Source organism: Plecotus auritus, assembly GCF_963455305.1.
Source record: "Plecotus auritus genome assembly, chromosome: 9".
Classification (NCBI taxonomy): Eukaryota; Metazoa; Chordata; class Mammalia; order Chiroptera; family Vespertilionidae; genus Plecotus; species Plecotus auritus.
Window position 1 is genome coordinate 24,294,648 of NC_137783.1, and position 25,623 is coordinate 24,320,270.

The following is a 25,623-nucleotide window of genomic DNA, read 5'->3' on the forward strand; positions in this document are numbered from 1 at the left end:
CAGAATTGAAGGTCAGATAAAGAGCTTCACAGATAAGAAAAAGCTAAAGGAGTTCATCACCACCAAACCAGTATTATATGAAATGCTGAAAGGTATTCTTTAAGAAGAGGAAGAAGAAGAAAAAGGTAAAGATAAAAATTATGAACAACAAATACATGTATATCAACAAGTGAATAAAAAATCAGATGTACAGAATAAACTGGTGAATATAATAGAATCAGGGGCATAGAAAGGGAGTGGACTGACAATTCTCGGGGGGAAAGGGTGTGGGGGGTGCGGGAAGAGACTGGACAAAAATTTTACACCTATGGATGAGGACAGTGGGGGAGGGTAAGGGCAGAGGGTGGGGTGGGAACTGGGTGGAGGGGAGCTATGGGGGGAAAAAAGAGGAATAATTGTAATAATCTGAACAATAAAGATTTATTAAATTAAAAAAAAGAGAGAGAAGTAAAGCGTGAGTAAATGGTGAGATGTTGTAGAGTAAGGAAAGAAACTTCGAACAAAAATGTGAAATGCATCTTGGTAATGTGGAAATAACTTCTTAGCTTCCTAGTTTACATGCTAGTTAATATTTCATAAATTATTCTAGAAGGACATACATGTCTTAGACAAAAAAAAGTACTGTTTCTGCTGAAGTATACAGACTGATAAGGTCTGGCCCTGAACAAGCTAGTATATCTGCTCCTATTAGCTGTGGATTAGGAGCCCAAGTCAACTGTAGGTAAGTTTGTAAAAAGACAATATACCATTTTGCCAATTACCAAAAGCCAAATAAGAACACAGCAAATTACATTTAAGAGAAAGCCCTCCCACTCTCACATAGAACATGAGCATTTAAGAAATGCTAGACATCTAAAATGTGAAGTGTGAAACTGGCATTCAGCTTAAATGAACAGAATCCACAGTGAAAGGTGGAAATGATGGCTGGAGGTTAGTCACACTGAAATTAATATCGACACTTTGTAAAGTATATGATTGTTTAACAACTATGCTGCACACCTGAAAGTAATCTTATCTAATAAAAGAGAAATATGCAAATTAACCATCACTCCGCTACACCCACAGCCAATCAGAGTGAGTATACAAATTAACCCAACAAAGATGAAGGTTAATTTGCATATGCAGGCATGGAGTGGAGTGGAGTGAAGCCTGCTATGAGGGGAAAGGGGGCGGTGGAGGGAGCTACTGTAGTGGTGCTTCAGACAGAAGCGAGGACTTGCCAGCTCCGGGTGGCCCGGGAGCGAGGAGGTGCTGGCTCCGGGCAGCCAGAGAGCAGGGACTTGCCGGCTGCCGAGCGGCCCAGGAGTGGGGACTTGCTGGCTCCAGGCGGCCAGGGAGCGGGGACATGCCGGCTCCTGGGCAGCTGGGAGTGAAGCCAGGGGAAGGAAGGCCTATTCTTGCATGAATATTGTGCAACGGGCCTCTAGTATAAAATAACATTGAAAGTAAGCTGCAATTAAAAAATAAAATTTAAAAATATAATAAAATAAAAACAAAGATTTGGTCTCTTAAAAAAACACGAATATCAACAAAATACTCAATACTCATGATAATTAGTTATCAAGTTGATTGGCTTTTGGCAAATTGCCTTCCAGTCAATTTTACATATATAATCCTATCTAATAAAAGAGTGATATGCAAATTAACCACCACTCCATGACACACACAAGCCATGCCCACCAGCCAATCAGGAGCAAGTATGCAAATTAACCCAACCAATATGGCTGAGGCCACGGAGCAAGCAAGAGGCTTGGGTTTCCCCGGCAACGGAGGAAGCCAAGCTTTCTGCACACCCTGGCCCACCCAGGCCACCACTAAAAGCTACAAAGTTTCAATTATAGAAGATAAATAAATCCCAACAAAAATGGCAGCAGCCACGGAACTGGAGAGAGCAGGAGGCTTGAGTTGCCTCCGGCGATGGAGGAAGCCAAGCTTTCCGCATACCCTGGACGGCCCAGGCCTACACTCCAGGCTACAAAGTTTCAATTATAGAAGATAAATAAATCCCAGATACCAGAGCCTCCACTTGGGTCACCGGCCTGCAAACCACCACAGGCCCCTCGCCCAGGCCACCCCATGCCCCAAGGGAACCCCCACCCTGATCCGGGACACCCTTCAGGGAAAACCAGCTGGCCCCCACCCATGCACCAGACCTCTATCCTATCTAATAAAAGAGTAATATGCAGCCGAAACCGGTTTGGCTCAGTGGATAGAGCATCAGCCTGCGGACTGAAAGGTCCCAGGTTCGATTCCGGTCAAGGGCATGTACCTTGGTTGCAGGCAAATCCCCAGTGGGGGTTGTGCAGGAGGCAGCTGATCGATGTTTCTCTCTCATCGATGTTTCTAACTCTCTGTCCCTCTCCCTTCCTCTCTGTAAAATATCAATAAAATATATTTTTTTAAAAAAAGAGTAATATGCAGATTGACCATCACTCCAACACACAAGATGGCTGCCCCCATGTGGATACAAGATGGCCACCACAAGATGGCCAGCAGGGGAGGGCAGTTGGGAGGGACCAGGCCTGCAAGGTAGGGCAGTTGTGGGCAATCAGGCCAGCAGGGGAGGGCAGTTGGGAGGGACCAGGCCTGCAAGGGAGGGCAGTTGGGGACAATCAGGCCTGCAGGGGAGGGCAGTTAGGGGTGACCAGGGTGGCAGAGGACGGAAGTTGGGGACAACCGGGCCTGCAGGGAAAGGCAGTTACGTGGGACTCAGGCCTGCAGGGGAGAGCAGTTGCGGGGGACCAGGCCTGCAGGGGAGGGCAGTTAGGGGCAAATAGGCTGGCAGGGGAGCAGTTAGGCATCAATCAGGCTGGCAGGGGAGTGGTTAGGGGGTGATCAGGCTGGCAGGCAGAAGCGGTTAGGGGCAATCAGGAAGGCAGGCAGGTGAGCAGTTGGGAGCCAGCAGTCCTGGATTGTGAGAGGGATGTCCGACTGCCCGTTTAGGCCCGATCCCGATCCTCGAGTGATCCCAGATTGGAGAGGGTGCAGGCTGGGCTGAGGGACACCCCCTCATGCACGAATTTCATGCACTGGGCCTCTAGTTATATATATTACCTATATAGTTAGATACATCTATAGTAGAGAAACACAGCAATAAAAAGGCAAACTTTTCCCACTGTCACCCTTTTTCCTTCTCTCTCCCATCTCATTCTCCACAAAAACCACAAAAACACACTGTTGTTAGGTCATATGTTCTAAAAATCTGCTATGGCTATACAAATGTATTTTTATATATGTGAATAGACAGATAGACGGAAACCCTGGAATTACGTGATTTTAAATATAATATGATTGTCAAATGACTCCTGTTCTTTGTTAGTCCCACTAACAAAGAGGGTAGTTTACAGTTATCTTCCGTAGGGAGTGGCAGGGAGGGGAAGGTGAGGCAAAGAAAGTAACAGTAGGCAACCCATATCCGGGAGGGAGGGTTTGGCAGGGAGTTCCCCGACCCCCAGAACTCTCGAAGCTGAATCTCCTCAGAACAGGCCACTGAAATGGTGCTAACTGGATAGAACCCAAGACCACTGTCACTATCCTGGAAGTTAAAATCAGCCACACAGGACCCAGAATTGTCCCCATGAATATTAAAGTCAAAGGGGTAACTGCCACCAGATGGCGCCAAACTGTAACCAGGACCAGAAAGGATTTGCCAACCACCCACACAGGCTTGCCCCAATCATTGCATTAACCTTGTAGTCATGAAATTTACATGACTGAAGTTTTTGGACTTCATTCATTCTATTAAGGGCTGGTGGGGAGAGTTATTGTCTATCTTTATTACCTAAAATGAGATTGTCCTTTACTACATATACTGTTCTACAACTCTTTTCCTCCACTTCAAAAACTGTGGCCATTACATTTTGTTAATTCCTAGAGATTTTGCTGCATGATATGTGATGGCATTGATTAGGATATATCTAACCCATCAGAAAGTGGGGTAGGTGGTATTTCACATGACATCTATATATATAAAAGGCTAATATGCAAAGTGTCCCCTTGGGAGTTCGACTGGGAGACCAGGAGTTCGATTGCTCACATGATGTGCGCTGATCACCAGGGGGCAGCACAAAATGAAGGAAGGCCCGGGCCGGCAGCCAGAAGGAAGGCTCTGATCGACCCTGATCGCTGGCCAGGCCTAGGGACCCTACCCGTGCATGAATTTTGTGCACTGGGCAGGAAGTTACTGGGCTTCTATTGGTTTATTCAGAAAAAAAAAAAAAAAAAAAAGGGCTCCATCAACAAACCCCAACAGAAGCCAACCAGTCTGGAGTTGGTGCTGTGCTGTTTCCTTCTCGGGAACTATCGCAGGAGTATCAGCGAACGTAATGATATTTAGTACAAGTTCTGATCAAAGCTGAGAGATTGGAAGAAACCAAGATGGCAGCAAAGGTAAACACCTGAACTTGCTGCCGCGCACAACCACTTCAAAACTACAACTAAAAGACAAAACGGACACCATCCATTACCACAGGAAGGCTGCTAAGTGGAAATTCTATAACTAGAAGGGAAGAGAAAAGCACACTGACACTCAGAGGCGCTGCAGAAGTAAAGTCCAGAGGTACCAAGGGGCACGCGTGCGGAGAGGGCTGGCAACTGAGTACGCGGCTGGCTTTTTCAATCCGCAGGGAGACACAAGCTCCCGACTGCTCTGAACTCCAGTTCCAGGCAAGACTCTGGGGACCTAGATTCATATGGGGAGAAACTGGACTGTCTGGCAGTGGGCGGAACTCGAGGGCGGCTTTCTCTCAGAGGTGCCTGCAACGACTACCAAGGGACACTGAGACCCAGGGGCCTCTTACGGCAGGGCTGACGGGAAGCCATTGCTGTTTGCTCCTCCCTGAGACTCTGCCCCATCCAAGCTGTGCGCAGAGGCTTTTGCATATGAATGGCCTGGTCCTTTGAAATCTAAACTTACCTAACAAACTGCAGCTGAGTCAGAAAGACCCAGAACATCCAAAAGAAGGCCCAAGGCCCTGCAGCAGCTTGCATTGCTTCACAGCTGGGCCTCATCTGGGCACCTCCAAAACCCAAACAAAGAAGAGGAATCTGCAGATCTCTCTGTAGCTCCTGCTGGGTGGCCTCAGGCAGAGGCTAAATTAGCACCTCCTTGGAGATTCAAGAGCCAGTGTACCAAGGGATCAGAGTAGGACCATTCAGATTACAACTCCTCAGATCCATAAGGGACACACTCAGGGGGCAGACTCAGTGAGCACCAAAGCCCCAGTGAAGCAAGTCTTGTCTCATAAGGGTGTCTCCAGCACAGAAGTTCTCCCAGCATAGACACAGCTGATCCTCACAGCCAATTGGCCTGGAGGTCAATTCCTCCCAGTGAGACCAACAACAATCAAGGCTTAACTACAATAAGACTGTGCACACAGCCCACAAAGGGGTGCACCAAGAGCGTCCACCTCAGGTAACTGGGGAGGCTGAGCCACTGGGCCCTATAGGACACCTAGCACACAAAGCCACTCTATCAACTCAGGGAAGCAGCCAAAATGTGGAGACAAAGAAACAGATCACAAATGAAAGAAATGGAGGAAAGCAAACGACTGGATATAGAGTTCAAAACCATGGTTATAAGGTTTTTCAAGAATTTTCTAGAAAAGGCAGATAAATCTAGAGACCCTCAAGGATATGAAAAAGGACCAACTACAAATTAAGCATATACTGACTGAAATTAAAAATAAAATACAGAGATCCAACAGCAGACTAGAGGATCACAAGAATCAAGTCAAAGATTTGAAATACAAAGAAGCAAAAAACACCCAACCAGAAAAACAAAAAGAAAAAAGAATCCAAAAATATGAAGATAGTGTAAGGAGACTCTGGGACAACTTCAAGCGTACCAACATCAGAATTATGGGGGTGCCAGAAGAAGAGAGAGAGCAAGATACTGAAAACCTATTTGAAGAAATAATGACAGAAAACTTCCTCCACCTGGTGAAAGAAATAGACTTACAAGTCCAGGAAGTGCAGAGAACCCCAAACAAAAGGAATCCAAAGAGGACCACACCAAGACACATCATAATTAAAATGCCAAGAGCAAAAGACAAAGAGAGAATATTAAAAGCAGCAAGAGAAAAACAGTTAATTACCTACAAGGGAGCACCCATAGGACTGTCAGCTGATTTCTCAACAGAAACTATGCAGGCCAGATGGGAGTGGCAAGAAATATTCAAAGTGATGAATAGCAAGAACCTACACCCAAGATTACTCTACCCAGCAAAGCTATCATTCAGAATTGAAGGTCAGATAAAGAGCTTCACAGATAAGAATAAGCTAAACGAGTTCATCACCGTCAAACCAGTATTATATGAAATGCTGAAAGGTATTCTTTAAGAAGAGGAAGAAGAAGAAAAAGGTAAAGATAAAAATTATGAACAACAAATACATATCTATCAACAAGTGAATCTAAAAATCAAGTGAATAAAAAATCTGATGAGCAGAATAAACTGGTGAATATAATAGAATCAGGAGTATAGAAAGGGAGTGGACAATTCTGGGGGAAAGGGGTGTGGGGGTGGGAGAAGAGACTGGACAAAAATCGTACACCTATGGATGAGGACAGTGGTGGGGGCGGTAAAGGGCATGGGGTGGGGTGGGAACTGGGTGGAGAGGAGCTATGGGGGGCAAAAAAAGTAACAATTTTAATAATCTGAACAATATTTAAAAAATAAAGCTGAGAGATTATTCTTACTTTATGTGAAGTTACAGAATATTTTAAAAAAATACTGTTTTAGTTATAAGTGCTGAGCCATTTATTAGCTACAACTTTAATAGGCACTAATAGGAACACAACCAACCCCAAAATGCACATCAATGCCTACAGGCCTCGAATTCCCCAGTTCTGTGACCCTCACGACAATGTCTTCTCACACATACAAATAAAACAGCCGACGAAACAGCTGACGACATGCATAAGGAATCCACTGAGTTCTTGCTCGCTTTGTTTTAGAAGGAATGACCTTTAGGCTGAATTTCTGTAACTTAGAGATAACATTCGGAAGATGTGTAAAAGAATAAAATCACGTCTCCACATATACTTCAGAAGAAGAATAGAAATCAAGTGGGAATTAGAAGAAATTCTGATTTTGAGGGAGTTGGCCAGTGGCGGGTGGTGAATTACACACAGAGCTGTTACCGTGTAGGCTGCACCCAGACACACTTACTTCCTGCTGGGTTTTTAAGACAATCCTGCCAACATAGCCCTCTTCTGGAAACCAGCTGCTTAAAATCTGCACGATCTCTTCCTCGGGACCAATGGCCCTCTGGAACGGTTGTTTTCTGCATTCATTCTTTTCTTTAGATATAAAATATTTTTCTTCCATCAAAAAGCAGTCTGCGGCAATAGGTTTGGTGTCTTGCTCAGTGGTCAGAATCTAAAGATAAAGCAAAGGCACATTTAGCAAAAAACTGCAATTCAAAACAAGCCTGTTTTCATGGGGCCCAGCTTTGATGTGTAATTTATAAGCGAAACCTACTCTGGAGTGTTGCATAATTCTCTTTGGAAGGTCTAAGAATTCTCTCAAGTCCAAAAAGGATTGTTTATGTGCATTCTGGGCAACAACACAATGTACTCATCATCCCCAGACAGCGTAACTGTTTTTCCCACTTGCTGGAGTGAGAGCTCCTACCGAATGAAAAACTTCAGGTTTGTAAATCTACGAATTTACCTCTTTGTAATCTTGCAACACAGGGGACCAAGGATAAGGAACCCAGTCCAGCTTTTACCAAGAACAATCTCTCCATTGTTGTTGACTCTATTCTGACCCACGTTCCTGGGAATTCTCCTTCCAATGAAGTCTTAACTGTGTGTCTAGAGGCCCGTTTTCTTTGTTGGCTATTGACCCGGGCAGTCAAACAGCGTGTCCGAGACAAGGCTGGAGAGCCAGGCAGACTGAGCCCGAGGTCCGCCCTCCATACTTACTGGCTGCGAGGTGTTGGGCAGGATATTTAACCTGTTAGAGTTTCAGTGCCTCCTCAATAAAGGGGGAACAGGAAGAGTACCGAGGGGAAGCAGAATGTGCCCCCCCAAATATGATTTTTGGGGTACTGATTATTTTGGACTGGTTATTTTCAAGAAAAAAAAAACAAACTCAGAGAGAACCTTCAACCTTCCCCCTTACTGCCTAAAAGAATTAGGTAGAGGCTGTGCTCCAGGAGGAAGGTATCATCGTAGATAACTACAGTTTAACATGAACTAGGTGTGATGGGGAGGAGCCTAGCAAGGCCCATGGATCCAAAGTCCTCTCTGTGTCCCATTGGTAAAGATGGCCCAGCAAATATTTCTCTATCAAACACTGGCTTTTCCATCTCCATGTGGATTGCCCTCCTGCCCTTTGAAATCCCAAACTTCAACCCTCCTTCTCCTTAGCTCACGATGGCATATAAACCTCACTGTTCCCTCTGTCCTCTGGTCTCATATTCTTATAGAACCCCCGCGTGTACATACGTGATAAGATTGGTTATTTTCTCCTGTTAATCGGTCTTATGTTAATTTGATTATAGGTCTAGCCAGGAGAACTTAGGAGGTGGGAGGAAAATTATTTTTCTGCTTCCACAGTACAACCTCTTAATTTTATGATTTGTTGTATGATGGAGACACTGTTTATAAAGCAGAGCATAGGCACAGCATGAGAACTCAATAGCCTTGAGCCATCACTGCAGTTCCTCTTGCTGATGTACGCTTTCACACTCACACTGTACATGTTCCTGACAAAAGGCTAAATGCAAAGTGGATGCCAAGAGAAGGCTGCCACCATCGGGCCTGGTGAAGTCAACACCTTTCTCCTCAACACCTGTTGCTGCTGCGTCTCACTTGGAGGAAAAGAATGAACTGAGGATGGAGGGCAGAAGAGTCTCAGGAAGGCTGCTCCCTTCCCCCGAGCCCTTGGTTGCGAACAGGTGCTGGGCTCTGGATTCCCGGGGGCAAGGCAACCACCACCACAGGAACAATTCAGGACGCAAGGCTCCTAGGAGCTGGGAGCAGTCCCTCCCTCCTCAGTGCTGCTTTATAGGGGGTGGCAATAAAGCAATGGGCTGCTTTTTATGGGTGGTCCCTGGAAATGTCTCCTTGCTTTATAACTTCATATTTTATAGAGTCCCCAAAACCCTAACAGTGCTTTGTGACAGCAGACACTAAAGTTCATTTAAAGTTGATTTAAAAAACAAAACTCCCCAACAACCCCAACTTGGGAGTAGTTTCTGTTAGATAATCTATGACATTTGACACGGGAGCTGTTTTCTCTGAGTCTAAGTCAATTATAAGATCTTGGGGGAAAGTTGGCCTGTCCATAGAGACTTCCCCTCCAAGGACAGAACTACTTATTAACACTTAGTGTGTGTGGTTCATCAATGGGTTTTTAACCCCCAACCATTCCGTGATCGCAGTGGCAGTTCATCATGTGCCCTAACTTCAGAGGGGGCTCCACAGTTGGTCCCCTGGTCACAGCTCCTCTCGGCCTACCTCCAAGGAGAAGAAGGGATTCTGAAATGGGCTGAGGATGAAACAGTCTGCAAGGATACTAGGGGGCATGTTGGAGACAGACAGTGAAGCACAGGAGTGGTGCTTCTAGTGAGAAGAGAACAGGAGTTGCACATGGGCCTGCCTTGCTCTTTTGAGGGGCTGCCTCCCTCTCAGGATGCTGCTCCTTGTGTCTGGCTCTCTCCCTCTTACAAGTCCTCCCAAGGGGCATTGTGTCTCCCGGCAGAAGGCCACCAAGATCCCCAGGGATCCAGGGCAGAAGCCCAGCACGAGGGGACTTAGGCCAGTTCTGCTATGGGAGTTGGGTTAACAGGCTCTCATCCTCTTGTTTTGGGACCTCCATGCCTCTTCGTACCACTAGAGGGGTATAACTTTAAAGGTCATGATCGAGTGCCAGGGTAAGGGGGACAAGGTGGCTGATCAACATGCAAATGGAGGGCTGAGGCTGGCGGGGCAGAAGATGTCTTGGCCTATATGGTCCATCCTGATGCTCTAAGAATTTGACCCAACTCCTAGAATGACAAGCAGACTTCAATCAGTTTGTGTGCAAATTCTGGTCGATTAGTAAGCTCTGCATTAAGAGGGACTATGAGGCCTGAATCTAGGCTCAGAGGGAAACAGTACACAAGGTTGGAGAGCCACTCATCCTGGTCTTTATTCTTTTAGAGCCCAGTGTTCTTTATGTGGCTGAAGAAGTCTTAGAAATTCTTCTCTACAGGCTAAGGTAGCTTGTTTAGAGGTACCAACACCTCTCAGGTCACTTGTAGGGCAGATCTCAATGTTGGATATCACAAATAATCAAAAGGCAAATCATCAACGTGGACTTTTGTGTATTTGTAGTCACACACACGCAGGCTCAGTGCACTTACTTGCTGGAGAAGCTGCTTTGCCTTAGTGCCTCCATTTATAGAGAAAAGAGTGAAGGGCTCCGGACCTGGGACCCCATGCACCGTGACTCTGTGAGTCTGCAGACATTTTCTTTCTTCTGTACTAAACATCTGTCAAGGAAGATCACATGGTTTCTCAATCATTCTCATTCTGATGCAAATTCTAGGCTACGTTCACCACTGAGGTGTTCATTCTCACGGGTGTTTACAGGGACATGTCAATACAGAGCCATTCTAGCATCCCTCACACCCTGACCCATCGTTTTGTGGTTGAAGAAGCGATGGTGCATCTTCTTTAACAGTCTAGTGAGGATGTGTAGCAGCACACCACCAAACTATTAATTTATTTCACAAAACACTATCTCTTTCCAGAATAAGTATGGAACTGATATCATCTAAAATGTACATTAGTCCTTATTTCTGAACTGACATCCAACAGTGTTATTGAGTTCCATTTCTCTTGAGGGTGCTGGACTAGAATTTTGGATGGTAAGATGACAAATAAAATATTCTAGCAAGTAGAGAACCTTCCTAAGTTCTGTGAGAGTCATTTGAGCAAATTACGGAACCGGAGGAGGGACCTGCAACTGGCATGTGAAACGTGGGCAGGGTTGCAGGACTGAGCCCTCAACTTGTAGGGTCTGATGCTAACTACAGGTAGATAGTGTCAGCATTGAACCGAAAGGTAGGCCGGCCAGCTGGTGCCGGGGAGGTGGAGAAGCAACGTTGGAAAAGACACGACACACTTGGTGTCAGCAGAAGTATTGTGAGGAAACACGGCTCTTGCATGGCACGTGTGGCATCTGCAGCTCTGATAGGTACTGAGGGTGACCAACCCGGGATCGTGCAGTAAGCCCTGCCTTGCCTTCTGAAAGCATCTGGTTCTTGCTCTTAGGTGCCAGGCAGCCCAGTCCCTGGCTCCCAGCCCTCTGCACAAGGCAGGCAATACCTCCCTCCACTTTGGCCAAAGTGCTGTTTTTAACCTTGGCCACACATTGAAGGGAAAAGGCGGAGAAGCTAGGGAAACAAGGTCAGAGACCGAGAGAGAAGAAACTAATGAGGGGAGGGAAAGAGAAGCGGAGAAGAAAGCCCGGCTATCTGATGGTGGCAGTGGCGGTGGTCAAGTCAGCGCCACTGTGAGCATAGAAGGTGCCTTTCCAGGGGTTGTTAGGACTACGTTAAATGTAAGGTTGATACGACAGTGATCAGGCTGTTAAGTGTGTAAAGGGGGAATCGATGAATAGCCTTTAAACTAATTTTTAAAGAGCAAGCATAATGGAATGAACCAGTTTATTAAAGCGGGGTCGCTTGGTTTAGTCATTAACCCTGGATTACTGGAGTGAGCGCAAGTCCTATGGTTCTCGAACCTCAATGGGCAAGACCCTTACACCTGGGGAACTTGGTAAAATGCTGGTTCTGCAGTCATGGCACCTTTTGTCTGCCGTGTGCCTTCCTCATCCCCACGAGTGCAGATTCCGTATCTCCCCAATTGCCAGGGGGCAGTTATGTATCAACAGCAGCACCTGGCTGCCACCCCAACCCTGCTCACCTGGCATCCGCCCCTGGACCACTGAAGAAGCAGAAGATTTTTCTGGTCTAACCTAAAGTTTCTAGGAGAACTGAATGCTTCCAGTAGGTTTGCTTAATTAATTTCTTCCCCACATGTTATTTTTGGCTCATATTAAGAGTATGGGCTTTGGCCAGGCTGCTGTAGCTCAATGGATTGAGCATTGTCCCACGGACCAAGAGGTCCTGGGTTCAATTCCTGGTCAGGGGCACCTTCCCGGTTGCAGGCTCGATCCCTAGTAGGGGGCATGCAGGAGGCAGCCGATTGATATCTCTCTCATCAATGTTTCTCCCTCTCTCTTCCACACTAAGAATCAATAAAAACATATTAAACAAACAAACACACACAAAAAACCAAAAAGAGTATGGGCTTTAGCACTAGGTGAACTTGGGTTTATAGCTGTGTGACCTCCGAGGTACTTAGCTCTTACCTACCTCATCTGTAAAACGGAAACCATACTCAAAGCTCTTTCATAAAAAAGTTATTGAGAGGATTAGGTGAATTCATATATATGCAAAGTGCTTGGAAGTGCCAATGCCAGCCATTATTATTATTATTTCCACAGCTACCTAATGATCACTTTCCTGTATCATGAGCAAGCCTACCTTCAGCACAGCCATCCCACCAACATGCTGAGTGAAACAGAGCTTAATTACCAGAGAGGCTGGCACGGAACTGCCAGAGGAGATTTCTTCCATCCTTCTGCTGTTTATGAATAAACTAGAGATTTCCAAGACTTCGTTGTGGAGGTTTCGCAGCTGAAGATGTCGATATCCTGGAATAACGCAGAATTGGGAAAGCCTGTTAGCCATGCACTGCGGAGCTCTGCCACAAAATGGTAGGTAGAGGCCCTGGCTGGGCAGCTCAGTTGGTTAGAGCACAGTCCCGATACGCCAAGGTTGCGGGTTCGATCCCGGGTCAGGGCACATGCAAGAATCAACCAATGAATGCATAAATAAGTGGAACAACAGCTGCGGCCGCAGAAGCTCCCCGGAGGCCCACAGCAAAGCCAGTCCACCAAACCCCAGCTCCGCCTCTGCTCAGGGTTCTCCATCCTCCCTGCTCTGCCCCCGGCACCAATCCCTGGCTTCCAACACCGAACTTCTGCCAGGTACTGATTCCACTCTCAGCCCGTGAGCCACTGCCTCTCCCGCCCTCCTCTCGGTTTCCTCTGCTCACTTCAGTATCCGCTTGGAAAGTGCCAGGGGGCCCGGCACAGTGGCTCAGTTGACTGGAGCTCATCCCGTGCACCAAAAGGCTGCAGGTTCCATCTCCCATCAGGGTGTGGTTGGGGCACGTATGGGAGGAAACTGATTGATTTACATTTCTCTCTCACATCGATGTTCCTCTCCCTTCCTCTCTCTCTCAAATCAATAAACATAGTCTTGGGTGAGGATTAAAAAAAAAAAAAGTAAAGTTATCTTTAAAAAAAAAAAAAGTGCCAGGGGTGCAGTGGGTGCTATTTGGGCAGGGATGTGAGGGAAGAGGGGCCAACCACCACAGCTCTCGACATCAGCAGCGGCGGTGAAGGCCATACTTCCTCAGAAATGTGAATACCTCGAATTTGAGGATAACGTAAAAGAAAACCTGTTATGAGGTGCACTTAAACAGTATTCAAATTTGTGTTATTTTTTCCTGCCTCTTATTTCAACTTCTTAAAAATGAAAATCTCAAACGTATGCTCAAAAATAGAGAGAATGGTCTAAAGAGCTCTATGGCATCCATCCCTGAGCTACAGAAATTATTTTTTATTTTTATAGTATATTCTTGTGGGTTTCAGACAAGAAGGGAGAGATAGAAACATCAATGATGAGAATCAGTGATTGGCTGCCTTCTGCACACCCCCTACTGGGGATCGAGCCCACAACCCGGGCATGTGCCCTGGCCTTCTGGTTCATAGGTTGACACTCAACCACTGAGCCATGCTGGCTGGGCCACTGCAATTATTAACAGCACGATGATGCTACTCTACCTCGCTTTAGAGCCTTGAGCGGGATGATTCTCTGAGCAGTGACCGCCGAGCTGTTGTTTTCCACAACTGCAAAACGAAGAAATATGAGGTCTTCAAAGTGAACCCGGAAGAAAAACTGCTCGTTCCACATGGGGTTCAGAGTGTTCCGGTGGATGGGCTTCGTGCGGAAGTGGCAGCTGTCCAGCGGCATGCCCAGGATGTCCACCTCGATGCACGGGCTTCCTGTGCTGTTGCTCGGGCACACGTTCTGGCCAGAGACAATCTGAGGGAGGAAGCAAGGACCAGGTCACCGAAGATGAAAAAGAAACAAAGGCAACCTCTGCACCTCACCGCTTCCCTCCACAAAGAACACTCTGGAATGGACGAGGTCCATGGTGAATAAATCTGCTAAAAAACCCCCTCCCCCCCAAAGCAGGATGTGATTGCAATCAGGCAACCACACGCCTGGAATCATGGGAAAAGCTTGTTTTGTCACCAGCATTCACCTGTCACTTTTCAACTGTCAAAATGTTCAAGTATCTTCAAAGCCAAGCAATTAAGATGAAATTAAGTTTCGCAAGAAGGCAAAGGGAAACGGGGAGACTTTACGGGATGTAATCACAAAATGGTTGTGAACATTCTGTTCAAGATGTTTTAGGTGTATATTTTATAACTTCAAAGCCGTTTTCTTGAATGGTTTAGTTTTACAGCAAGTCACAGGGAATGTTTTAAAACATGTATTCATAGCCTTCTGTAAACAGTTAAAAGTCTACTCGAGTCTAGCTCATCTGGTCTAACAGAGGAGGCCCCTGCCCCGGTCTTCGGGAAGGAGACAGCAGAGGTGGTAGGAAAACCCGAGAGTGGTCTTCTGGGCTGTTAGGGGGGTGATCAGAGGCTGCTTAGCGTTCTTCCTTTGGAGGGAAACGGACAAGTTCTAAGGTTGGAGGGTAGCGATTACCTCGTCCCTCTTTCCTATCAGCCACCCAGAGGTCTTTTTCTCTGTCCGCTAAGAGGTAGAGACACAATGGGGAAATAAAGGTGAATGATGAGCTGCCGGGGGTTGTCGTTAAGGGCAGTCTGTGGTGTTTTGACATTGGGTTAATTAGGCAATAAAAGAAATAAGGAAAGGCCCAGGGACGATAAAGTTTAAATTGCAAGGAGGAAAGATATTTAATTGATTTGTATATCGATGCCCGTTTGATCTTACAAGAGCCTGTTAGAGTTTAAGATGACCTGCTCTAACAAGGAGCTCAACTTTTATGGGAGAAACTCAGAATGACGGTGCTGCGGGCCCTGGAAGACAATCACCACCATCAGTGTGCCGGGGAAGCAGGGAACTCACAGCTCCACCTACCGGGCACCGGCAAACGCAGTGCCTGGCGACAGCATACCTCAGCCACCGCCACTGCTTCGACAGGTAAAGAAATCCTTTTGGGAACTAAATCTGCACAAACAAAACGGTGACACGAGAACGTTGCAATGCCCTGAATTCAAAACCAGCACCTATTCAGGAAGGCGGAAGCACCTTGCCATCTCCTGGAGACAGAGCCACACTTACAGTCAAAGAGTAGACGGCGGGCTCCATGTTGTCCAGGTCTCTTTCCAGGGGAGAAAACTTCTGATACATGGGGCAGTTCTTGTCCCACAGAACTGGGGGTTTCAGCACATAGCCACAGCCACCGTTGGCCTCAAACATGGCAGCGTTTAAATGTAAAGGGAGATCTGCAAAACAAAGTCAACGTTGCTTGTTACTCTGCTGCTTATGAATGTCAAGTTCGAAACTTATATGTCATATGCATAGCCCACGGACATGGGCAATAGGGTAGTGAAGACATGGGGGAAGGAGTGGGGTGAAGGGGGGGTGAATGGGAGAGATCTGTGATACTATCAACAATAAAAAATGTATTTAAAAAAAGTCAAGTTCAAAGAACTTTGTATCAATTTTCCCTAAGCTTAAGCACGAAGAAGAGACTGACCGAGTGGCTACTACGTGCCAGGTTGTTAGGCACGAGAGATAAAACAGGTAACAAGACCAAGATCCCTGTCTTTCCGGGGCTCAGTCTATGGGATAAGCCCAGTGTTCTCACTCCCACCCAGGTTCTGCCACTTAAAAACTCCTTTTGCAAATCAAAATTTACAACATCCATCTGAAAAAAAAAAAAATCTTTGCAATACCTCATTTTATACAGAATTTTAGTAAGGAATAGTCACGGCATTTTCTCATCCCCAAACATTAAACCATGCAGACAACTGTATGACCAATTCTTGCCTTTGCAAATATAAGATAAAATCTTAATAATCCAAGACAGACTGGGAGAAGAGCCAGAAAAATATATCTTTCCATGAGATCTCAATTTCAACCCATAAATTACAGTACTTCTACCTCCTTTTAATTGCAGTTAAATATGAAAAAAATTACTATCACATGTGATTCACATCATGTCCATGATCCGTCCCCTCCATCGTAAACCCTGGGAACCCTCACAACGGCTTCCAGTCGCTTGTGGCCAGCTTTTACTTGGCACGGTTCTTCGATGGACGGTGGACTCCCGCGCTGGTTTGGGCTCTGACACACACAAATGCTCATCTGATGGCGCAAGTCTGTAGAAAGGTTGCCCAGATGAACACAGGGTTTATGAGGCACACCTGACAAATGTTCCCTCTGATAGATGCCTTCCATGTGCAGAGTGAACTTTGCTACATGGACCGACATCAAGGAAAAGTGTGGTGCGCACCACGGAGCAATAAGAAGTTGGCCTCCACATGTCTCGTGTGTAAAATTTTTTCCGTGTACGTGGGGTTGGCTGGGATTGTAGGCAGGAATCCTTGGGGTAAGTGTCTAAGGCAGTGGTCAGCAAACTCATTAGTCAACAGAGCGGCAAAGCGCGGCTCACGAGCCGCATGTGGCTTGCGAGCCGCGGTTTGCTGACCACTGGTCTAAGGCATAGGAAAGCTATGTGGCCTCGGTCTCCTTATCTATAAAATCAGTGCCCTGGACCCCACCTCTCAGGCCCGTCCAGTCCTGATGTGACTGATTCATTGAGGCTGTCTTGCCTGCAGGAAGAGAGAATTCTCTTCCCAGGCCAACCTGTGACAGAGGAACTTAGACCTGGGCTAGGATGGCGAAGAGAGTGAAGCAGGCTAGCTCATGCAGAGTTGATGGATGTGAAATGGATATATATTACTAAAAATTACTGCAGCTCACCCTTACTGTGCTCTTACTGTGTACCAGGCCCCATTCCACGCACTTTACGCACATCAGTGCTTCCCAGTGAGGTATTCTCATTTTATAGATGAGGGAACTGAGGCTCAAGAAGTGAAAGAACCTAAGGCACACAGTCACTAAGTGGTGGATGCTGGGGTTTAAACCCCGGCAGCCTGCTCCAAATCTCGACAACTGAGCCACATAATGTACACCTCACAGGCGTGTCATAAATGAGAAAATGTGTGCAAGTCTCTACCCAGCATTCGGCACATATGGCACACAGGAGATCTCAATAAACAGTAGGTAGTAAATTATGATTATGATGTCAACACCCATTTGGGTTTGAAGTCTGATCCCAGGAGGTCTGTGTCTATCCTTGTACTTTCCCAAACTTTTAAGCACTTTTTCTTTTTTTGTTGTTAATTCTCACCCAAGGGATATTTTTCCGTTGATTTTTTTTTTTTAAAGGGAGAATGGAAAGGATGGGGACAGTGAGAGAGAAACATTGATGTGAGAGGAGAGTCACATCGATTGGTTGCCTCCTGCACAAACTCTGACCAGGGCTGGGATGGAGATTGCTACCGAGGTATGTGCCCTTGACTGGAATCAAACCCGGGACTCTTCAGTCTATGGGCCATCACTCTATCCACTGAGCCAAACCAGCTGGGGTTAATCTCATGTAGAAATCCAACAGGTAAACCAGATCCAGGCAGAGCTGCTCATTTTGGAATAAAGGTGGGACCTCAAATCTAGCCCTCCAATTGTCCCCTAGGCATGGTCCCAGGACTTCATCTGGGGCTATCATTTTAAAACCCCTGTTGTAAGCAAGTGAAGGAGGGTGCATGAATCCGTGTCACCTGATCATGCCTCCCAGTCAATGCCTGTGATGGCAGATCAGGCTTATCATTACCTTCATGGTCTCCTATTTATTTAAAAACCCTGTATTAAGTAGGCACCATTCCCGTAATAATGATGCCTATACTTTGGGGCTAGAAAAGTCATCATAAAGAGTTTGACAATCATTCAGGAAAGCATGATGCATATTAACAGCTTTTCTTTTGATGGGGTCACGTGTCCTTATACTTGTTCTGCTCTAGGTGGAAAGAATGCTGAGGGACTGTTGCCAGCCATCACCAGGTTTGCATACCAGGCTCAAGTCAGTTTCCAAACACAAGAGTTGGTTTCACTGAGTGCAGACCTGGGCTATTCCTGGCTCCAGATCACTGCAGACCTTCTTGGAGTTGATGGAGCCATTAGAAATTCTGGGAAGAATTTACCCGAAGTCAATGGACACTCCTTTGGGGCATCAGGGTCCTCTGACATCCAGGAAGTGGCAAGGCAGATGATCCATGGAACACAGTCAGAGGCTAGGGGGACACTGGGAGAAGGTTCTCTGTTACTTGGTTGGGATGTTTCATGGAATATCAAGCACTCCCTAATCTAGGAATTCTTTGTAAAAATTAAAAGATAGTGAGTCCAATAGACTGATCTATTTGGACTTGCAATCCACAGAAAAGTGCCTAAAACCCCAAGAACCACAGGTTCAGACTGCAGTGGGGCGGAGGGGGATAGTCTGTTTCAGCTCAGCGTGCGTTTATTGAGCACCTACTGCGTGCAAGGTATTAGCCAGGCTTTATGCCCAGTTTGTGCAAATGAAGACCATCTTTACAGGTGAACACGGTGAAACTGCCTGTTGCTTGTGCTTTGTCCAGCGTGGGGATGCGTGTAATCATTGCCTGTGGCATTGGATCAGAGAGGGGTTATGGCAGCACTCTCTCGGGCTGGAAGACTATATAGAGAAACTTGAGGATGAACCATGAACCATCAACAGAGCCATTTGTCTCCCCTGAGGAGGCAGCTCCAACATGTACTCCCAGATTGATTTGGGAGAGAGACAAAGCCTTCAGGGGTGAGTGAAGGCCGAGCTGCAGCCTCAGTGTGTGCTTCGGGACTTGGGGGGGGGGCTTGGTGGTGGTGGTGGTGGTGGAGGGAGCAGGAGGGGCAGCTTCTTTCAGCGGTGGCTCCCTTTGCCATCAGCGGAGCCCGTGTGTCTGCACCAGCCTTGGCACGCCCAGGAGAACGGGCACATCCAAAACGAAACGCATTTCCATTTCCTTGAGAAAACCTTTTTTGCTAGTGATTTCACTTGACTTAAAATATTTCAGTATCATAATAACCAAGGGCGCCAAAGGGCTACAGACAGGGTCAGAGATGTGAGCCCACAAGCCACTCGGGACAGATTGAAAAGAAACTTTTATAACTGAAAATATTTCATTATTATTTCCACTGGCGAGTCCAAATCCTACTGTTTTCATAACTTATCAAAAACACTTCATCATCGTTAACGTTTGTGGAATGCTTTCTCTGTGCCAGCCACTATGCTAAGTAGGGTACTTCACCTGCATCGTGTTATTTCATTTCAATGGAAAAAAGCAAATATAACAAGGGCAAAAAAAAAAAAAAAAAAATGCGTCGGCAGGGTCAGCCACACATGGGCACTGTTGGCACCAGTACCAGGTGGCTAGCTGGTTCGAGAGCGAAAGGTGTGGTTTGACCTTGGCTGGAGACAGGGCTGTGCTGCGGCTGGCGGGTCAGCACAGTTGCTTAGGATCTGATTCAGGTCACGTGAGAGGAACGAGATGGCCGCTTGGCTGTTCCAAGGAAAGACTGTGGCTTCTGAAGGTGCTTCGAGGAAACATTCCTCATCGACTTTATCTTCTGCAGCTCCCTTCCTGCCCCCATAACCAAGTAGAAACAAAATACTTTATCCTCTCGACTCACAGAGTCCTTGAATTCATTACTATTAGTCATTCTGTGACCTTGAGCAAATCAATCGCTCTGTGTCTTAGTTTGCTCATCTGAGGAATGGGGATCACAAAGGTGTCCACCACTTAGGGTTGTTGCAAAGAGTAAATGAGATAATAGGGGGTCAAGGAAAATTCAGCCCAGTGTCTGTCGTACAGTAAGTGTGCAATGAATGGTAGCTTTTATTCTGGACGTCAGGCCTCCTCAGGTATTCCTGCACAGAGAGTTTCATCAACAGTGGAGAAAAACAAACACTGCTTTCTTGGTTCTCCATTTCCATCTCAATGGATAAGAAGCTAACATGAAATTTGCTTGGAGTGATAACTACTTCTTGACTGCAAGGAATAGCTTAGCAAGACAGCTTACCAAAGGGTGTTAGTAACGCTCTGCCCCAAAGGTCTTTAGACACAAACCAGACACAGCCCTAAACAGTGTCTTATTTAAAGACAGACACGAGTAGCCTTATGTTTAAAAAATGCTTTAAAAAGGGAGCAAGAACAAGAGATTACTAGGGACCCCTTTAAGGTTCTTTCTTATTGCTTTAGCTCTGAAACATCAAGGGCACAATTCAGTATCAAAATCACCTATATTTTTACTCTTACATATGGTGTGCCCCAGTCTGGAATCTTGCCCTTCTTAATTGAAATGTTGTTTGTTGAACTATGTTTCCTGAAACGTAAGACCCAAAGGAGAGAGGTGAGGAGCAGGCCATTACCATCTGTCTGGTAGTTGAGTGCCACGAGCTGTATCCCGTGCAGCCAGAACATGAGGGGGTTGGGGTTGGAGGAGTCGATGCGGGTGGCAGCCGGGTAAGTCCGCAGCAGCTGACAGGCAGTGTGCTGGATCAGTTTCTGAGAATACCTGCGACATAGACGTTTGGCGGCATTTTCATTCAGCGATGAGATATGGTAACATTTGGGAGTTCTAATGATAGCGCTGAGGGACGTGGTTGGGCTGAGGGGGGAAGAAGATTCCTCCCAGGCCTGTCGCATTCCTTCATAGGAACCTAAACCCCCCAAAAGATTAGCCTCAGATTAGTGCAGGACACTTTAAATGTTTTAGAAAGATAAACCTGAACAACATCTAGGTAAAACAATCATAGCCCTATAACACATCAGAGTAGATCTTAATAGTGCGACACTATTCAGTTACACTATAGTAGGGTTACACTATACTTGAGTTAGTCCACCACTTTGAAACAAAATGATAGCTACTGAGTTTTAAAATGAGTGCAGAAGCACCAATTTAAATTAAAAGCCTGGAAATCCTTTGCCTCATCTGTCCTGTGGATATATATTTAAACAATACATGGCAATATATGTACAAGGGTATTCACTTTAGCATTTGTTATAGGAAAAAAAAAGCGCAACAAAGACCCAGGAAGCAATCCAAATGTTCTACCAGTGAGGAAGTGGTTAAATGACAGTGTATATACACAATGGAAAACCACAGAAGCATAAGGAGAATAAGGTAGATACATGCTCAGAAAGCTATTTGGAAAGTTACAGCAATATAAAAGTTATACAAATATGTTCGGTTATATCCCATTTGGATCATCTTAAAAAGAATCTTATTCTTCTTGAACAAAACACAATAAACCTAACAGTGGTTACCTCAGGGGACTAGAACTGAGCCATTCAGAATAGAAAGGAATTTTAATAATACCCTGTATTGTTTGAGGTTTTTTTTTTTTTTTGTAACTATGAGAATTTATTACTTTTATAATAAAAAGTAATTAGTAATAAAATGGATATATCTTCTGGAGTTATAATGGTGACAAGAGCAGTTCCAAGAACCACCAGAATGTTCCAATTTTTCCCTATTGAGGCAAACACTGTTAGAACTTCTTCAGTGAAGTGCTATGTTTTAGGAAGTTAAACATGTAAACTTGAAAAATATTTCTACTACACTTAGGTAACATAAACATTCATGGAAACAAAAAAAAGATAGAAAAAGTTCAAGGGAAGTGCTTCGACAGTAAAACGTTGGACTTATCCAGCATGCGGAATTGAGCAAAGGTATTGAAAGAAGGTGACTTTACTTTTTCCAGATGTTTTGCTAAGTGATGCCGTCTCCCCAGGGCTCATTCTGCCCGGATTGTTGCCAAAAATGGACTTCCTGCTTTTCCTTTCTTTTCCTCTGCTAGAGCCAGATGCATTTAGAGTTGACAGGCCTGTTCCCATAAAATGAAAATAAATAAGCCAAAAACTACAAGCGAGGGAACTCGACATTTTCCATCCCTGTCCATGTTTACTTTGAAGTCTTACTACTCCCTGGTAACCCTGCTCAGAGGACCCACTCGCATTCTCAGCACTGTTCATAGCAGCACTGCAGGCGGTTAGAGCGAAGTTTTTATCTCTGTGGGCAAATGTGACAAGACCTGCAGGATTATCACAGAAAGACCGCAAAATCGCACCCACACCCACTTGTTGGTGCACCAGAAAGATTTTGAAAAACTGCATAAAAAGAAAATGCTCCAGTCAACACTGAATTATCAGGACCGAATTACTCAATTTTGAGAGATGAAAGAATGGCTCAGAGCCCGAGTTTTAGCATCATATGGTCTCGGTTGAATTCCTGCCATTAGGAGCCCTGACTTAACATCCACCTTCTCTGTTCCTCAGTTTCCTTATCTACAAAATGGGTATAATGATAGGAACTCACAGGCTTAGTCTGAGGATTAAACGGGAAATATGTTAAATGACAGTGATGTCTCACGGCTTCTCTTTCTCACTCTTGGTCCAACCACTCCCTGGCTCCTTCCTGCCTGGCACAGTGCCTGGCGCGCACAGATATTTGCTGAACGAGGAAATGAATGCAGACCTGGATCCAGTGCAGGAAGAGTGAGTTAAAGGCACCAGGGAAGCCAGGGGCCTCCAAACGGTTTCCACTGTCTACACTTGTACCATTAGATAGTAATTCCTTCAGCTGGAGGCCCTCTTTGAGATGAAAATACACCTTCCCAAAACATCATCAGAGAAGACAGGATAAAGGAGTGTTTAATAAAAGCATAGACTTTGGGGTTTAAATCCAGTTCCTAGTGGTGTGACCTCCCACAAGCTACCTAATCCTCTGCACTCCTTGCTCACCTGTACAAGGGCTGTGGTTATGATGAAATGAGATCATGTATATCTACATACTCAGTAGAGTGACTTGTTCAGAGAAAATGCTGGGTTCATAGCAGCTGTGGGACTTCTAAATTTTTTCTCTCTGAAGTATCTGTAACCACAAAGATGTGCAAACTTGCACAAGTGAGTTCTCATGCTTTATCTTAAAATTTCGTGTGAACTTTGCCCTCTACACAATGATGTAACAGTAGATTTTCTCCCAAGTAAAACCAATGAGGGGTCAGAGTGAGGCCCCGTGTTCATTCTGGGAGTTTTGCACAGATCCTGGCCCACGTCGACATTCCCCAGGGATATGTGGGACCTTCTGTGAACAGCATGGCTGTTCTCTCGGGGTGGGGTGAGGAAGCAGGAACACGGGCTAGTGATCAAGAGAGGGGAGGAATTTGCCCTGTTGGCCCATCTATATATGTAAAAGCCCAGCAACCTTTACAGTGGAACGACTGGAACAACCAGAAGGACTGGTCGCTATGACATGCACTGACCACCAGGGGGCAGGCGCTCAATGCAGGAGCTGCCCCCTGGTGGTCAGTGAGCTCCCACAGGGGAGCACCACTCAGCCAGAAGCTGCACTCACGTCTGGCGAGTGCCGTGGTGGTGGTGGGACCCTCCCCCGCCTCTGCGGTAGCACTAAGGAGCGGCGAGCCAAGCGGAAAGGAGTGAGCAGGCAGGCGGTAAGGAGCGAGCAGGTGGGCAGTTAGGAGCGAGGGGTCCCAGATTGCGAGAGGGATGTCTGACTGCCCCCCTCGCCCCTCCCCCCCGTGCATGAATTTTGTGCATCGGGCCTCTAGTTTATCAATAAGAACAGCAACCACCACCAGTTCCAGTGAGCCAACTACCTGTAGATGGCATGCTAGTCACATTAGGTATTTTATTGTTAAAGTTTATGACAACCCTGCAAGTGAGGACTGTTCTGTCTCTTTTATAGGAAGGGCCTCTGAAGTGGGCTCCTGATCTTGGGGAGGTTACTGTACTTCTGGGGAAGGTCGTGCCGTGTGGTCTTCATGCTGCCTCACTGCTCTGAAGATTTTTTTGCATATGGCTCCGTGGAAGGGACTTGGGATGGTGAAGGGTGAGATGCATCGAAATGGATAATGTAGCAAAATTAAAATCCATAGTGTAGCAAAATGAACACTTTATGGTATTTTCTCCCCGAGCATCAGAACAAATTATAATCATGATAAATATGTAGAAGGTATTGTAACAATGATTCTAGCAACACAATTTAGTGATTTTGAGAAAGGAAGTAAAGTTGGGAAAAGAAAAATGTCTGAAACTTCAATTACTAAAAAAAATTAAACTACAGTATATCTTATAAAGACCGTGTGCCATTTAAACACTTTAAAAGAACAGCACATTGGGGATCCATATATATAAAAGTCTAAGCGACCATTTGACCGGTAGCTATGACACACACTGACCACCAGGGAGCAGATACTCAATGCAAAGGCATGGAAACATGGAACAGACTGATGAATCTCAGAGGGAATCAGGGAGGGGGAAAGGGGGGAAGAGATTAACCAAAGATCGGCCTGCGGGGATCAGGCCAAATCGTGCACTGGGCCTCCGACATCCCCCGAGGGGTCCCAGATTGTGAGAGGGTGCAGGCCAGGCCGAGGGACCCCACCAGTGCACAAATCTGTGCACCGGGCCTCTAGTTTTAAAAATAAACCAAATAATGCCACACGTAGCCTGTGCCTCCAGTCAGAGGCTGGTCCCAATGACCTTTGACTCTTCCAAAATTGGAGCATTTTTGCTCTTTATTTACTTGGTGCTTGAGAAGAAAAGACCAAGCCTGTGGGATGGTTAGGGTGTAGTGTCAGCTGAATTTATAAAGAACAGGAGAGGCAGTGAGTGTGATTCTTGACCTTCACACTTGTTCCTTTGATGAAGGACACGCAGTCCACGAGGCTCTTTCGACAGGAAAAGGATTTTTCCTCAACATAAGAACACTTTCACCAGCTATACATATGTACTTATGTGAAAGGAGGCCTGGTCTGTGAAACTACACCTAAATGGTTAGGTCCCTGCATGTCTTTGAGACCTCTGCTTGCTACTTATTCATTCATATTCTCCTCAACAGAATTTTGCCAACAGATAAGCAGCAGCAGCTGCCAAAATTTCCAAACAGTTTATGGGAGAGAGCTTAAAATGGAGAAAGTTCTATTTATGATTTTTTTCCTTCTGGTGTGTAAAAAGACCACTATTACCTAATTTTTAAATAGCCCAATACCTTTGTCCCAATTTCAGGGCAGAGTGTGAGAACTGATGCTTAAGATAACCCTCTGGGGAGACAGGATCTGCATTCAGATCATATTGAAAAAAAAAAAAAAATGAGGGTTGGTATTTTAACTTTCTCCAGGCCAAGTTTATATACCTTTTGCTAACGTTTAGACAATCTCCCAATTCCAGTAGCTTTCCTGTCCTCTGCAAGGGAATCCTTTTTCTTAGTAGAAAGAGGTAGGTTTTTCTGACTTCATAGGTTATGACTCTCCTGTTTGCCCTCCACCTCCTGCTGTCCCCTTGTGGGACACACACTGGGTGAGCTCACTGACGACACACCCTGACAAGAGAGGCGGGGCTGTGCAATGCCGACTGA

At 45.8% G+C, this 25,623-nt stretch overlaps 1 protein-coding gene across 2 annotated transcripts in view; it reads right to left on the minus strand.

Moving 5' to 3' along the window:
* PLCE1 (phospholipase C epsilon 1) overlaps nucleotides 1-25,623 on the minus strand; it is a 266,469-nt gene that overhangs the window by 13,004 nt on the left and 227,842 nt on the right. For both annotated transcript variants that reach the window (XM_080687601.1, XM_080687600.1), the window contains 7 exons: nucleotides 21,941-22,072; nucleotides 20,615-20,905; nucleotides 15,448-15,611; nucleotides 13,911-14,172; nucleotides 12,595-12,713; nucleotides 10,354-10,482; nucleotides 7,170-7,379 (listed from right to left, as the gene is read on the minus strand). In XM_080687601.1, the coding sequence (XP_080543727.1) occupies nucleotides 7,170-7,379; nucleotides 10,354-10,482; nucleotides 12,595-12,713; nucleotides 13,911-14,172; nucleotides 15,448-15,611; nucleotides 20,615-20,905; nucleotides 21,941-22,072 (1,307 nt within the window). The remainder of the gene's footprint in view (nucleotides 1-7,169; nucleotides 7,380-10,353; nucleotides 10,483-12,594; nucleotides 12,714-13,910; nucleotides 14,173-15,447; nucleotides 15,612-20,614; nucleotides 20,906-21,940; nucleotides 22,073-25,623) is intronic.